Source organism: Sebastes fasciatus, chromosome 1, assembly GCF_043250625.1.
Source record: "Sebastes fasciatus isolate fSebFas1 chromosome 1, fSebFas1.pri, whole genome shotgun sequence".
NCBI lineage: Eukaryota > Metazoa > Chordata > Actinopteri > Perciformes > Sebastidae > Sebastes > Sebastes fasciatus.
Genome location: NC_133795.1, coordinates 23,420,556 through 23,436,161, shown reverse-complemented (window position 1 = coordinate 23,436,161; position 15,606 = coordinate 23,420,556). Strand labels below are relative to the sequence as shown.

The following is a 15,606-nucleotide window of genomic DNA, read 5'->3' as shown; positions in this document are numbered from 1 at the left end:
AATTTTACGTGTGGTATTAATAATTTTACTTAAGTAAAAGATCTGAATACTCCACTTCTGTACTGTACAGCACTTTTTAATGCTGGATGATCCCATATTCACTTTATCTATTTTCACTCTGTCATTATTTTTTCTTTATGTGTCCTCAGGGTTTTTCAGTATTTGCTGTTCTGACAGCACAGCTCATCAGGAGCTTGTCAGTACACAATCAAGTCTCACATAGCATCCTCTCACCTCCTACATATAGTATATATTTTACACTATTTTGAGACAGCTGTTTTATAAGCCTGTTTATGTTGTTTGTATTGTATTCAGTGGTGTAACTGTGTTTTTATGCTGCCCTCTTCACCCATTGAAGCTTCCAAATGTTTTGTTGAATTGAGTCGGTGTTTGTCCTTCAGGTTGATGGAGAAGATGAGCGAGGAGAACATTGAGGAGGTGAAGATACTGGAGGCTCAGATTGAGCATCTTCAGGCTGAAGTTAAAGCGTTGCAGCGCCAACAGCAGGACCACCACAAGGACATAACGTTTCACTTCAGAGGACAAATGCAGGATGCCATGTGAGTTTCGTTTTAATTCATGTTTAAATCTCTCTTATACCCTCTTTCACTTTTCAACCTGTAGCATTTTCCCAACATACATCTTAAAATCGAATTTCCTGTTAAACTTACTTAAGTACACCCGGGTGGTACAGAGGCCTGCAGGTAAGTAGAAAATGGTAACAGAGGAGCTGAACTGTCGTGACAGTCAATTAACAGTCTGTTGTCTGTCTCCACAGGTTGTACATGTGTGGACAGAGACAAGGAGGAGGGAAAGAGAATGTGCTGTCCAGGCTGAAGGAGGAGGTGGAGGAGCTGGAGGAGGATCTGAAGCGGCAGACACAAATGAATGGCATCAATCTGAACAGCTGCACCACAAAGACTCTGCAAAGCAGTAAGAGCACAGCACTGTCTGAATCCACAGCCTTCACTGTTTTCTGATATTTATAGATCAAATGATTGATCAATGAATCTGGGAAAATAACCAGCAGATTATTCGATCAAAATCAGCCCACAGTTGGTGAGAAACACGGGATGTAAACCTGGATATAAACCTAACTTTTGTTAGTTTACAAGAAAACTCCACAGCGCACCTTTTTAAATGGGTCCCTTGTGATGTCATAATACACTTACACTGGTGTGATGTGTGTGTCTACTAGGCGGCAGAAAGCTGGTCCAGCAGCTCTGTGTATCAGGTCACTGCTCTGAACTGATCTTCCAGGTGGAGTTCCAGCTTTCTGAGGTCAAGGTGAGTCATTTAATTGTTCAAATAATCTGTTGAAGAGACAGCGGGTCTCTGGTCCAAACCCCACTGCAGCAACCATTCCTGTTGGTTGATAAAGATGGTTGGTTGGAGCTTTTAGCCTCTCTGAATGTATTGAAGCGCCACGTTGCAGCTAAAGTGAGATCAGTCAAATGTCTTCAGAAAATGTTGCCATTTCTAGCTTCCATATTTATGTAATGTAGTCCCAAGTTGCACATAAGCGGTTTTTGGATTCAATCCATATCTGGGTGGGTGGACCTCTGACCCTCTAGAGGGATCTGGGGGCATGCTTCCCTGGAAGAAAATGTTCAACAACATGCACTTAGTGAGCAACATTAAGAGGCTTTATGAGGAACTTTGTGCTCTTGTAAACTATTTTCGTTTTCTAAAAGTGGTGGAATGTGTATTTAAGCTACTCAAGTACTGTACTTAGGTACATTTTTGAGGTACTTGTACTTTACTTGAGTATTCCCATTTTATATAGCATTATACCTCTACTCCACTTTATCTCAGAGGGAAATATTGTACTTTTTACTTCAATACATTTATTTGGCAATATTAGTTACTAGCTAATTTGCAGATTCAAAAATAATCAAAATGTAAATCAGCTATTAAACTATGGTGTATTATTAAGTATATAAAGTAGTTAAAATGAAAATGAACCTTTTACCAGCTGCAACATTAAAGTGATGAACACATTAATGCATCAATAAATATAATACTATAATATAATGTATATCATTCTGAAATGGGACATTCTGCATAATGAGTACTTTTATTTTTGGTACTAGGGACAAAACCATGTCCTTCCACTGCTACCCAATGTAACTGTTGTTTTGTCAAAAAATATGAAGGAAATGTGCAAATGCCTAAAATCACTCGTGTAGCCCCATTTTGATTTTGACTAATTGCACTACTGTATGTAAAAGGTGTGGTGACAGCATTACTCTGTTGACTAACAATAGGTGAGCTACAGTAGACGTAAATGGATGTTTCTAGTTGAATTGCATCACACCACATTGATTCATTGATCTTAACTTGACTGAACTGACTTATTAGTCTTGCTCACAATTCTTCCATTTATTGACAGGTAATTTTAATAATTTTAGACAGTCATTTGGTCTCATGCTGTACTGTTCAGTCCTAAGTATCAGTGATTCATGTATTTTTAAGAATGTGTAATTGTTTTTTGCTGCGATTTCCCTCTAACTTCCTGAAAACGATTTCTTTTAAGACTCAAAATATTGTGTTGGACTTACATCAGTGGGAAAACAGATACAGTAAAAATACATGTCAACATGCAGTGATGGCTTGTGAAGTCTCACTCATTGGAGAGATTTCTGAGTCTGTTTCTTTGTGCATCTTTGATGTTTACTTTTCTTGGTGGAGCTGCAGTTGCCGTGTTCATCCTTGCAGAGATGAAGCAGGAAGATGAATTGTCTGACATGTTGACAGCACTGGTTGTAACGGCCTTTTAGATCGGTGTTGTTTGTTCTCTCATTGATGCATTTTTCTTCTGCATCAACATGTCTGTCTTCTTGTCATGTCTGTCTTTTCTTAAGTGTAGGCATTTCTCGTGTTTTCCATCTCCTCCTTTTCCATCTCAAAGGCCTACCTCATCTCAAAAATGCCGTCTTTTTTCTTTTTTGCGTTAAAAAGCCTTTCTCCTCCTATATTTTGCCTTAAGTTCTTTATTGAATCTATTGAAGGCTCTTTTTTCTTTTGCTATGCTCTCCTTCTCTAACTGGAAACCATCTCTCATTCTCTGGATGTCTGTCTTTTCCTTAATGTAGGCCTTTCTCGTCATGGCCATCTCTCTATTTTCTATCTTGAAGACCTTCCTTTCCAGACACATAGTTGCTGTTGTTGTTGCCAGAGCATTATTATTTATTTATTTCATTTTACCATCTCAGTGAAAAGTGTTTTAACCAACCCACTTTAACCCTCCTGAAAGCATGCAGTTCATTTACATTTATGTGACTGCTGTTTTTCTTCACAACAACTGCATCTCTCAGAGATATAGAGTTTCTGTAAAAAAAAAAAAACACTCTCTCGTACATTTAGGCTAATACGGTACTACTAACCACCAAAAAAGGTGGGTCCTGTAAAGGTTCCATCAATGAAGTTTCAGAGTAATAATTGCAAATGCTCCTCAATGTCTCAATTTGTACGGCTCACCACAATTCTTGTGAGCCACTTCCATCATGATGCACATTACAAGCAGGAATTCTCTCTCAGAGCTCAATTTCAAATTAAATCAACTCAAACAAGCTTGATACATGTTAGATACATACGTGTCAAACATAGATACAGTATATGATGTTATATTATAGAATACATTATCAGCATCAAACATCAAGTCTCTTTTTCAGTTTGATTTCCATAAATAGTTCTTCCAGCTTTTCCTTTGATTTCTGTATGTCCTTTTCAACTAACTTTATCTGTGTCCATCTCCTAGTACCCATCCATTATCAACTAAGCAAATCATCTAACATTATTATGCTCTTTGTCTGCTGCCAGTATATTCATGGTTGGAGTCAAATATTATTGGACATCAGCTTATCACAGATCTCAGTAACAGCCTCAAAAATCCATCGGTCAAACTTTACTCATGATGTCCCTTAACCAGATGCATCTGATGTAGATGGTCATCAAACATTATTCCAGAACCTAAAACCATAAAACCTCAAAACATTAAAATGTCCCACGTCGTTAATAAATAATGTAGATTAAACTCAACAGCCGTATAGAAGAGCTCTGTACATGATTTCAGAGGGTACTGTTACTTTTAGACCAACCGTGTAAATGAAAAGACATTAAAGCATTCACACACAATTGTGTCCTTTGCCTACGCACAATTTACATTCTAAGCTTTTGGTCAAGCAAAGATCGATGGTGCTGTTTCTTTTTATTTACACTCATTTTTGCATCCAGCACATTTTGTGTTTTAGTGTGGTAGGTCTAAAGGTCTGTGGATTTACACACAACTAATGTTTCTCAGAGAGACAAAAGCTGTGTTGAAAATGGTTCAGGTAACACACTGAAGGGCTTCACAGAATGGGTGCTGATGGTGTGTTTAGCCAGCAGAGGGCGACACAGGGCTGTGTTCAGTGGTTCACTGATGAGGCTTTAAGTGCAGCAGCTCCTTGGACCTCAGCAGCATCTGTCAGACATATAAAACAGAAACATCACAGTCAGGTCTTAAATGTCATTCAATCAGACATCAGACCAAACTGCCTCAGAGGAAAATACTGTGTCAAGTGGTATTAGGTAAAGACATGTCGCTGACAACGATAACAATTACGTTTTAGATGTCATCTCTTCAAAATAAAAGCACTCTTTTAAAAGTGTTTTGGCTACTCGCACTAAGTGAAAACTCAGATTAGAGAACTGTCATAATTCAGCATTTTTACGCGTCCCCTCTTATTGTTCGTGCATAAGAAATATGTCAAAACTTTTCCTCCAGGTAGAGCTGGGTATCCTAAACATGTTTTTCTACAAAAGACTTTTTCGTTAAATGTTTAAACATAAGCGGCCGTACATGATCTCTAAATAAAATACTGTCTACAACAACTGGAAAAATCATGATTTAAATCAGGAACTAACTAATTAAAGAATACATTTTTTAGGATTATGAATCTGAACAGACATTGATGCCAACTCTTAAATACTTGACCGTTTTTGATATTCAGACACATTTCGGTCTTTACCAAAAAAAATTTGAAACTTAATACGCAGCTCTACCTCCAGGCTTGTTGGAAGCACACCATAACTTTTAACAAAAATGATGGTTGACCCTACATACACTGTGTATGTAAAGTCAAGAGTAATTTTATTTTTATTTTAGTGATTTTATTGTATTATTGTGATCTGTAAACCTGCTTCATGTAGGTCCAACAGGTCTTCTGGTTTTCATTCTAACTGGATCAACCAGCAGAACAGCTGGTTTCATTGAATCACTCCTCCTGCCTGGCTCATGAAGTGTCATTAAAATTATAGTTTCTCTTCTGAAGACTTGACTTGTTTTCATAAAGACATTAATTATTTGGCCGTGTAATTTGGAAATCATTTTGTAAACACACACACACACACACTCTCTTCTTACTCTTTATTATAGTTGGATTAATACTTGCTTTTTATATTGCATCATAATGTGAGCTAGTACAACATCCAGTTTGTTAGTGTTAAACAGATGTTGTGCTTATATGATTTATGGCTCCCCAAATGTGGAGATGGATGTTTAAAGGAATAGTTCAACATTTTTGGGAAACTTGTTTTTTCTCTTTCATCCTGAGGCTACATCCACACAAGTACGTTTTTGTTTTGCATTGCTGATCCTGTCTATGCTAGCAGCTGTTGTGCAGTTAAATTCTGCATTTTGTAATGCTGCTACTGCCTACATGCGCAGGAGGCAAGCTATTATTCGAGCGCTTTTGCATCAATTCCCATGTCCAGCGCTGCTTCCTGTTTACACCGCCACACGCATGCCCAGTGAATGGTCATGTGATAGGCGTTTTCAGGTAGTATTGACAGAGATGAATTCTGAAACGGCCAAAAAAGTTTTCGTTTTAAAATGCCTTTTTAAAACGAAAACATATTTGTGTGGATGCAGCCTGAGAATGAGATGTTCAGGTGGATATCGATCTCTGTGTGTTAAGTACAGAGCTGGATATGGTTAGCTAGCTTAGCATAATAGCTAGTCTGGCTCTCTGTCCAAAGTTAAAAATCACACCACATGTACACATACAACATCGTCATCACTAATGAACATGTTGTATCTTGTTTGTTGCATCAGTATACGGACATAAAATGTGCACCAACATGCTGGAATTACACTCAGTTTATTAAGTACATCAAGCTAAAACAAATGCAGTCTAATACAACAGTCTACAATAAATCCTGCCTTTGTGAGGGTTCTGATGTTCAGTTTTTTGTTGAGACTGTTGAGTAAACAGAGAGATCTACCTACATGCAGCATGAATCAGCAGCGCTGGAGTTCTTGTCTCTTCCTGCCCTCTCTGCTGTTTTCTCTTCTTATTCCCAGAATATGCAAATGAACTCTTAGACTCTGAAAACAGACTGGTTTCCAGAAAAGAACAGGCTTTGTTTGATAACACATTATCAATCATCACTGCACTGACTAAGTGACTCAGTGTTTTATTGTTTTAACTGAGTAATTGATGGTGTGTTTGTCCTGCAGGAGGGTCAAGGTTCCAAGAGGACGATCAGTGAACTGAACGTGGTGATGGACGCCAGCGACCTGCAGCACTTCAGCAGTTTCCTGTCAGGGTAAGAACACTGCAGATTGATGTTAAGCTGATCTGAAAAGAACATCTTATCCACTCTTCCTCCCTGTGAAGTTCTGCCACATCATCTCCAATTATCCATCTATCTTGAGTTGTCGCATTTATCTGGAATGAACCGTTTCTGCAACAGCAAACCTTTTCAGAGTGATCAACTGGATTTTCAGATTTCTCAGGCTTAGAATTTACCTTAATGATGATTGATTGACTTGTTATATTCAACATTAAAAGTAAGGTCATTAGTGTTGTTCAAATATTTTTTGTTATATTAGTTGAAATTCTCATTCCATCCCGATAGCAATCAATAAATCAAATGCTCTGACGGAGAAAAAAAGAAACACATCTGGTATCTGTGGCTGTCGCAGGACTGTAATAAGCTCATTCAATCATTTAATTCGGCCTGAACAGATTCTAGATTTAGCGAATTTAGGAGCTAGTGCTGCTTTCTACATTCATTGGAAAAGAGTTGGCAACACTGGGAACTTTTTTTGGGTGGCTGGACCATTTTTTAAATCTAGTATACTCTTGCTAGTTTCTCAGCATTACCGACCTGACCTTTAATAAATCAAAGTTGATCACAGTTGAACTTTGACCTGCGAGCTGGAGATCACACCAAAACAGGAAATGCAATCTGGACATAGTCAGTTGAATGGGCTTCAGTTTTGAATGACAAGTGTATGAGAGACTGGGAACATTAACCCAAAGTCAGTATGTGTGATAAAACAGGTGATCTAGTGATCTACACTATATGGACAAAAGTATATGGACACACTATAGAGTGCTTTTTGGTCCGTGTCTGTTGGTTTAGAGTATGGTCTAGTATGCTCTATATGAAAAGCATCTCAAGATAACCTCTGCTATGATTTGACGCTATATACAAATCAATTGAATTGAATTGGTTTGGTTCTTAATGCTCCAATATACAATTATATTTTAGACAATAGTATGTCAACAGTTTGGGGAAGACCTTTTCCTGTTTCAACACAACAATTTGCCCTGTGTACAAAACCAGGTCCATAAAGAAATGGTTTTCCCAGTTTGGTTTGGAAGAACTTGACTGGTCTGCACAGAGCCCTGACCTCAACCCCATCCAGCACCTTTAGGATGAACTGGATTGCTGGACCTCACTAATGCTCTTGTGGCTGAATGGGAGCAAATCCCTGCAAATTCCACCAACAGCCTGAAACCAGAAGAGTGGAGGCTGTTACAGCAGCAGATTAGTGCCCATGGTTTTGGAATCACATCTTCAACTATCTCGTATGGCTGTAATGTTCAGGTGTCCATATACTTTTGGCCACGTGGTGTATTTAGTCTGTTAAACTTTAAGTTCATCATATGTGAATCAGGTATCAGATTTGAGTTGACTTAATTGGTTAATCCTAATTGATGCATTATGACTGGTGTGTTTGGACTGAAACTCGGTGGCCAGTGAGTTTGTCATTTATTTACACTGTCTGTTCTGCTCAGTCCAAATCCACTTATTTAATATTGGATATTAATCCTGTCAGGATGAAGCGGTCTGTTTGGTTTAACTCAAGTGTTTATTAAGTAGAAGAAGATGTCAAACGGCTGTCGTCCTGCTGAACTTCCTCACTCCCACATCCACTAGTTCCTGCTCCGTCTGCTTTACTCACAAACAATGAGCCTTTCTCACGGCAGACATTCACTGTAACTCATTACATTCAGAATGCCTGCATTCCTTTTCGGTGTGCTGGTTTACCGGCACTGTTACCTGTAAATGGAACACAGCCATCGTTAATATTAGTTACACCTGTTCCTCTCCTGCTGTGACTGTTGGAAATATCTGGGCTGAATCTGGTCTGTTGAGGTTGACTCAGTAATGTCTGGAGCTTTAGTCAGGATTCCTTTTCCTACCAGGTGCTTTTTACACAAACATGTTCGTTGGGATCAAAGCCAGTGGATTACAAATAACATTTTCACACATAATCTCTGTTTCACCTTTAATCTGAATTTTTAAACAGGCGTGGAGTAATGTTTGACCTTTAGTTGACCCTCTATCAGCTGCCCAGCTTGGAAAAACAAGTTTCCTCTCACCTCGGTCTGGTGAAACCAAATATATCTTATTTTATTTATTTTAATTGTTAAAAAGTTAAATATAAATACTGTATATATTTATATATATATATATATATATATATATATATAAATATATATACTGTATATACATTATGTATGTATGTATGTATGTAAGTATGTATGTATGGTAAGATTAAATTGAACAATATGTGCCCTACCTCATTATCATTTAATGACACAAAATAAAAATAAGTGTGCCAACTGGTGAGCTGAGCACATGTGGAGGTTTGTTCAAGCTCCGCTGCCCTCGAGGATTTCACCTGAGTTGGCTTAGCATCACATATTTGTTTTATTTGTTTTATAGACTCAAATTCTACTTGGTTTAAAGGCTCTGAGGACCAATGATCTCAGTCAGCCTTTTACAATGATAATAGGGTCTTACCTTTACATGAACGCAGGCTTTTTTCTCAGTTTAGGTTACGTATTTCACATGACAGATTTGTGTATTTGTGTATTTTCTTTGCACTCTTCTCACTAATTTGAAGTGTGTGGAGCTTCAGTTGGAGAAATGTGATGTCATGTATTTCTCTACTAAAATTAGGATTTAGCAATATTTGAATCTTTTGACAGTGAAGGGGTTGTCTTCTCATGTTTCCAGGGAGATGCCACTGTCATACAGATCTGATCAAACTTCACCCACACAGTCCTGATGAAGCAAATTATCTGAGTACGTAATAGACCTCAGAATATTGCCTGTTAGGTCACAATAAGGGAGTGGCCAGGAAGTTTAGCTGAGCCAAATTTTACAATCCAAGCAGACACATGCAAGCTGATTTTGAGCAGAAAAATTAGATTGTTTTCTTTTTTTTACAAACAGTATGAATTTTGCTGGAAAAATCTCCATTAACATCATATGCCAACAATAATCTGTGGGATTGTGTGCAGTGAAAAAAAATGATAGACGTTTATAACCTAGTTGTCAAGTGATTTACTAACTAAACAGCCTTCATCAATAGCAAACCTAAAGTTACTTGTTGTATTTGTCGTAAAGCAGCTTAAAAGATTTAAGGAAATGTCAGCATCAATACTGAATCTTTCAAGAGAGAATCAGTAATTTTGCCCATCATGAGGTTGCGTCCAGGAGCCTTCGCCCATGTCAGCTGCTCTGGTTATTGTTTTCCTAACCAGAGCAGCTGACATTAAACAACGTATATACTGTATATTTTATATGCGGCATGCAGTGAAGCAGTTTTCCTTGAATCTGTGGTGAACTCCAGTCTCAGTCTTGCTGACAGTATTCACCTGAACATCAGGAGCACCTACTTTGTTCCGACTCCTGTTAGATCCAAGTTAAGATCTCTAAGTTCTGTTTGTATGAACTAAATGTGTTGTAGGTGTTGTGTTTATGTGCATTTACTGTCCCGATAACCACAGTCTGCCAGAAAGCGTTTGTTCTGTCAGTGGATCAGCACCACAGAGCAGAAGTCTGATTTGCTCTATATCTGAGGCCAAACCACATCTGGATTGTATGGACCAGTCTGCAGAATCTGGCAAACAACAGATGGAAAAATACTGGAGATAATGATTATGACACACCGCTGCCTTCTCCAAGTCTGAGAGAGAGAGAGAGTCATAGTTTTACAGTCTAAATCCGACTAATAATCTTTGTTAGATCAAGCTTGTCTGAACTTTTAAAGATGAATACTGATTTTTATTGGTGTTTCCACATCTGTCCTCTTGTCTCCCCGAAGTGGTTCCTTAACTTTGTTAGTATTCAAAGTAACACTGTGGCTACACAGGCTGTGTGGTAAAAGCAGCAGTTCATCTCCAGTCCTGTCAGTATCACACAAGATGCATCCAGCCACATTAGTGTGGGCACCTGCTGGCTGCTTGGCCATCCTCGCAGTCAGAATCACTGTAGTTACGTGTGAGACTGAAGATAACAGACTTGCAGCCTAAATTTATGTTTAGGTTGATTTTGTCAGATGACGTTTTGATCCTAAAATAATGATTATAGCAGCACAGCAGCTTGGGAATCACTGCCTGGTTTATGGGTTTATGAGCTGCAATTAAATTACAATTGCATATTCAGTTGACACCAGTCACAGAAAAATTTATGAATGAGAACAACTAAATAGAGAATTGGTCTGTATTAACACACAGTATAGGTGATCACAGAGTACAGTAGGTGAGGACTGGAAACGATGGTGTAGACGCACATTGTTTTCACATGAAAACACCCTTTTAAAGGAACAGTTTCTAGCATTTAGGGGGATCTATTGGCAGAAATGGAATGAAATAATATGTATGTTTTGTTTAGTGTATAATCACATGAAAACAAGAGTCGTTGTGTTTCCGTTATCTTAGAATGAGCCGTTTGTATCTACCTAGGGAGCGGGTCCTCTTCATGGAGCCGGACGCCATGTTTCTACAGCAGCCCAGAACGATAGGGCCATGTGCATTTTCACGTCGGCACACAGGAGAAGTTTCAGGTGGTTGCAATCTGCAACCTCACCACTAGATTCCACCAGATCATACACACTGCAACTTTAAAAATGTAATAGCTAAGTGTCGACGTAGTCTCACTTTTATCCAACTGTTTATTAGCTGTACAGTTGAAAACTCTTGTGACTGCGATGTGGAAACACTGTTGATGCAGTGCATTGTGGGATGTGTTTAGCGGACTCGAGGCTGACTGGATTATGTCAAACTTCCTTCTGAACCTCTGCCATTAAAACACAGTACTGCTCTTGTCGTGTGGGGATCCAAGCCGACTGAGTCATCAACCATTCTGACCCCCAGCCTGCAGTTGGAGAAACACTGATCCAGGCTGTTTGTGTTTCCTGCTCTAAGCCAGGCTGATAGTGTGAAGCCAAACTGTGCTGAGGTCAGGACAGCAGCAGCTGTGAAGCTAAAAGGGAAGTTTACTTTCAAGATAGCCATTGCTTTATATACATGGCAACACTTTCAGTATACATGTATGTGTTTTGGACAGCCTAATTAAACTAGTTTTGCTGTGTAGTAAAAATGTACTGTTACTCTGATTCTCTTGCGTACCTTTTTCCTCTGTCAGTAAACTAGGTTATTGTTGTTGTCTTCATTTACACAAAGCTGTGACAAACAGATATTCACCAAACACACCAGATCTGAGTCAGTTATTAGCTTATCATTCAGTGAGGTAGTGGAGGCACCTAAAGTGATCTGAATGTAAATTATACAACTTAGTTTAGGAGTAGGCTACGTGGGTTGTGTTCGAGTTTATTCAAACAAATCATTTGTTAGTTTTCATTCATTCGAAAGTATTATTATTACTTTTTAAGTGACTGCCCTAATATCTACAGGACTAGGTATTGACCTCAGTATTTTTTTTTGTACCAACCAAAATATATCTGTAGCACAGAGCGTCCAGAACGGATTCTAAAGTGTTGTTTGTTTAATTTGAATTTTTTTCCTACTGTTTGCTGCAAACAAATTTTACTGCTTCTTTGGGATGATGAACTGAAGCCAGCTAAACTTTCCAAGTCCATACACCTCATTAGAGTCGCTGCATGATAGGCAGACTTGCCAACCCTCCCGATTTTCCTGGGAGAGTCAGGTTTTTCCTTGCCCTCTCCTGGTTTCCTTCCGCGGTCACAATTCTCCCGTATTTTTCCTGATTTTTGACAAATGTTCACACCTTTTTTTCCTTTTTGTTATCTCAACCTGTTTCTGGCACTGTACAGAGTGTAAAAGCCCTACTGTTTCCTCCTGCACAACAATACAGCTACACCATATGTCGTTTCCTGGGGAAGGAGAGCTGCTCGTGGATTGAGCTGGGGGGGGCGGGGCGTGGCCCAAGCCATTGGAAATAATGGGTTCAGGGCGCAATGGCGCTGTTGTCGCATTGTGTCTTAAAGGATCGTCAGTGAGTGAGAGGAGAGAGAAATGGAGAGTAGGAGAAAGAAATAGGCCCACTCAAGCAGGGAATAATGAATGAGTGTATGGATGAAAACTGATGATGCCAGAGATTCATACGAGTTCACATTAGAGGGGCCAATTACTCTGTATCAGTTCCTGAGAATTAAAAGTATTTAACATGAAACTGCTGTTGCAGTGTATTTTATGATTATAATTATTTTGCGATTTTCATTCTTTTAATTCTTTAGGACCCCCAGACCCCTCGCTATGGTTTCAAAATCTTCCCCTTTTTTTTGAGGTCTCAAGGTTGGCAAGTATGATGATAAGGTTTTTGCAACCAGTATAGTTTAATTTGTTTTACACTGCATCATTCAGAACCAGTAAGACCAAATCAGTTCAACACAACAATATCAAAACAGGGACCGCTCTCTCTCTCTCTCTCTCTCTCTCTCTCTCTCTCTCTCTCTCTCTCTCTCTCTCTCTCTCTCTCTCTCTCTCTCTCTCTCTCTCTCTCTCTCTCTCTCTCTCTCTCTCTCTCTCTCTTTTGGTAATGCTCCATTATATGTGAGCGTGGTGCCATGTTTCCATCAGCTCTGTGTGGAATAACAGTCGTCTGGAAACTTCACCCGGCTGCCGTCTAGCCCTGGGCCCCCATGGAAAACTCTGGAAAGCCTGTAACAGAATGTCCCAGGCTCACTCAGACCGAGCAAACCAGACCAAAACAAAGATTTTCTTTTTTTGGTATTGTGATATGCATTATACTGTATGTAAGGAAGCACCTTTTTGTAACTTGCCTTTTACAATTTTTGGATTTACTCTGCTTGTAAATGCATTTTAAAGAAACTTTTATTCTGCTGCTAATTTAAGTCACCCCTATTCCCTAACCCTAGGCCAACTGTGGGTTGAAATTTGCGTGTTTCCCTTGCACTATGCATGCATAAACGTAACCACAACGGGTGTGGTATGGAGCCAAATGCAGCACAATCACTTGACCATAAGTGTATTTTTACGCTTCAAGTCTGTTTTCTTCCAATATACGTTTGATTATGTGTTTGGCTTTACTGTAAGTGCTGCCAAAAAACAGATGACCTACACTCAATACTGTACCTGAACACGTCCTGTTTAGACACAGATGGAGGATCGAAGCTGCTGCTGGTGCTCTGCAACATTTTAAGGCAGCGGTTGAGACCTCTGACAGTTCACAGTGTTAATGGACTTAATATTGCCATCCATTTTTCAGTCCAATGATGCATATTGTCACATGTTTGTTATGGATATTTTGTCACACCTTTACTGATCGACGATTCAAATAATCAACTTTTTTTGGGGCTTTTTCAATGCCTTTATTGATAGTGAGAGGAGGAGTAGTAGTAGTAGTAATGAAAGGGGAAGAGAGAGAGGGGTTGACATGCAGCAAAGGGCCACAGGTCGGATTGAACTTTGAGGGGGAAGAGCCAATAAATAATGTGTGCGATGTCATTTCAGAGTGGAGGAGAGCAGGGATCTTCTGCTGTACTTCAGGACTCTCAGGACTTTCTCTGACAAATGTGACGACCGGCGCAGAACCTTCCAGCACCTCCAGGTAAGTGAAGACACACTTGCACCGAAATGGGCTTTAAACTGGCAGCCTCTCCCTCACACACCGGCTCTCCACTATTTGTGTGTTGTTGACACATGACAAACTATTCGCCCCTCACAATGAATACAGAGGATTTGGCCAGGTTGGTCCAATTCCTTCTACGCAATGTGTTTAACACCACTGATCACAATTTTGCGAAACATGGCAGTATTTCGGCCCAATGAGATTGCTGCAGCTTTCCTTTTGTTGTTTCTGTATGAGTCTTGAAAAATGACTTGTTTTGACTTTTTGCTCCCTGACATCTCTGCATCATTTGTGGGGGACAAGATGAGTCTATCCTGAATTCTTTCAGTGTGGAGACCAGATGGTCCATCAGTCAGTGTGAGGGCAGAGAAACCTAAAATGGGAACTTTAGGTTGGATTTAATCTTTAACCTCCATCTTTAACCTGTTTAACCCCTGCTGGGTTTCACCCTCATCCATCAGTGGAGGAGCCTTATTGTCTTGTCCGGCGTAGTGGTCAGAGGGTCAATCCAGAGGGACAGGGTTACTCTTTATGGTCCAGAAGGCACTTTCTTCAGGTCAGCTTTATGTCAACCATGAAGATACAATGACCCCTCCAAACAAGTCAGTATTGTTTGTAACGTGCTTAGATTCAGGCTGAGGAAAGAGTAGGAAAATGAAGGTTAATGCAGTAGGTGTGAATTAGTGTGAGCATGGTTTATATCAGCGTGGGACTTTGTTGAAGAGGTAGCCGTAAAATGTCAAATAGTAAATCAAGCTGCAGGAGCAATATGGAACCTATTCTCCTGTTTACTCTGAGAATGTAAAGTTTTGCCAAGTTGGCTGTGCTGAAGGAGGATTAACCCACATTTTCCATTTTGGCCCGTGTGCTCTAAACTCTTATTTTGTTGAGTTGCATTTTCTTGAGTGTTATTATGGAAAAATGTAATTCCCATTGTAACTATTCTGCTGTAATGTGAGCAGTATGCTGATTTCCATGCTTTAATGATACACAGACATGAACATGTATTTAGAGGAATAAACAAAGATATAAAACACAAAGAACTCACATGCAATCCAGGAATCTTGCTGGTAGACCACAACATTAGCCAGCCAGTCGCTGTAGGACTACAGGACTGCGGATGAATTGTGGATACGTACTGGTTACAAACCACAAATATTTACAAGCATATGACCAATCACTGAATGGCATTTCTCCATTGTGTGCATATAGTGTTACGTGTCTCTGCATACAGACGCACAAACACATGCAGACTCTACAATCAGCCATGGGGAATGGTGTAATGCTGTTAGTGTTTCTGCTGTGCTAGCGGTGTGGCATAAAGATGACAATATCATTGTTTTCAAACATAACTTAACAATGTTAGCTAGCGTTCTGATGATATTTTTAAGGTTTTTATCTATATTTGACAGTTTAAAATATTCAATAACAAAATATCTGTCAATATTTGCCACCTAATTTAAC

General features: G+C 39.3%; 1 protein-coding gene across 2 annotated transcripts in view; it reads left to right on the top strand.

Annotated features, from left to right (window-relative positions):
* Positions 1-15,606, top strand: part of cenpp (centromere protein P) — a 105,623-nt gene that overhangs the window by 1,499 nt on the left and 88,518 nt on the right. For both annotated transcript variants that reach the window (XM_074638645.1, XM_074638637.1), the window contains exons 2-6: positions 402-560; positions 779-933; positions 1,199-1,287; positions 6,503-6,591; positions 14,025-14,121. In XM_074638645.1, the coding sequence (XP_074494746.1) occupies positions 406-560; positions 779-933; positions 1,199-1,287; positions 6,503-6,591; positions 14,025-14,121 (585 nt within the window). In that variant the 5' untranslated portion in view covers positions 402-405. The remainder of the gene's footprint in view (positions 1-401; positions 561-778; positions 934-1,198; positions 1,288-6,502; positions 6,592-14,024; positions 14,122-15,606) is intronic.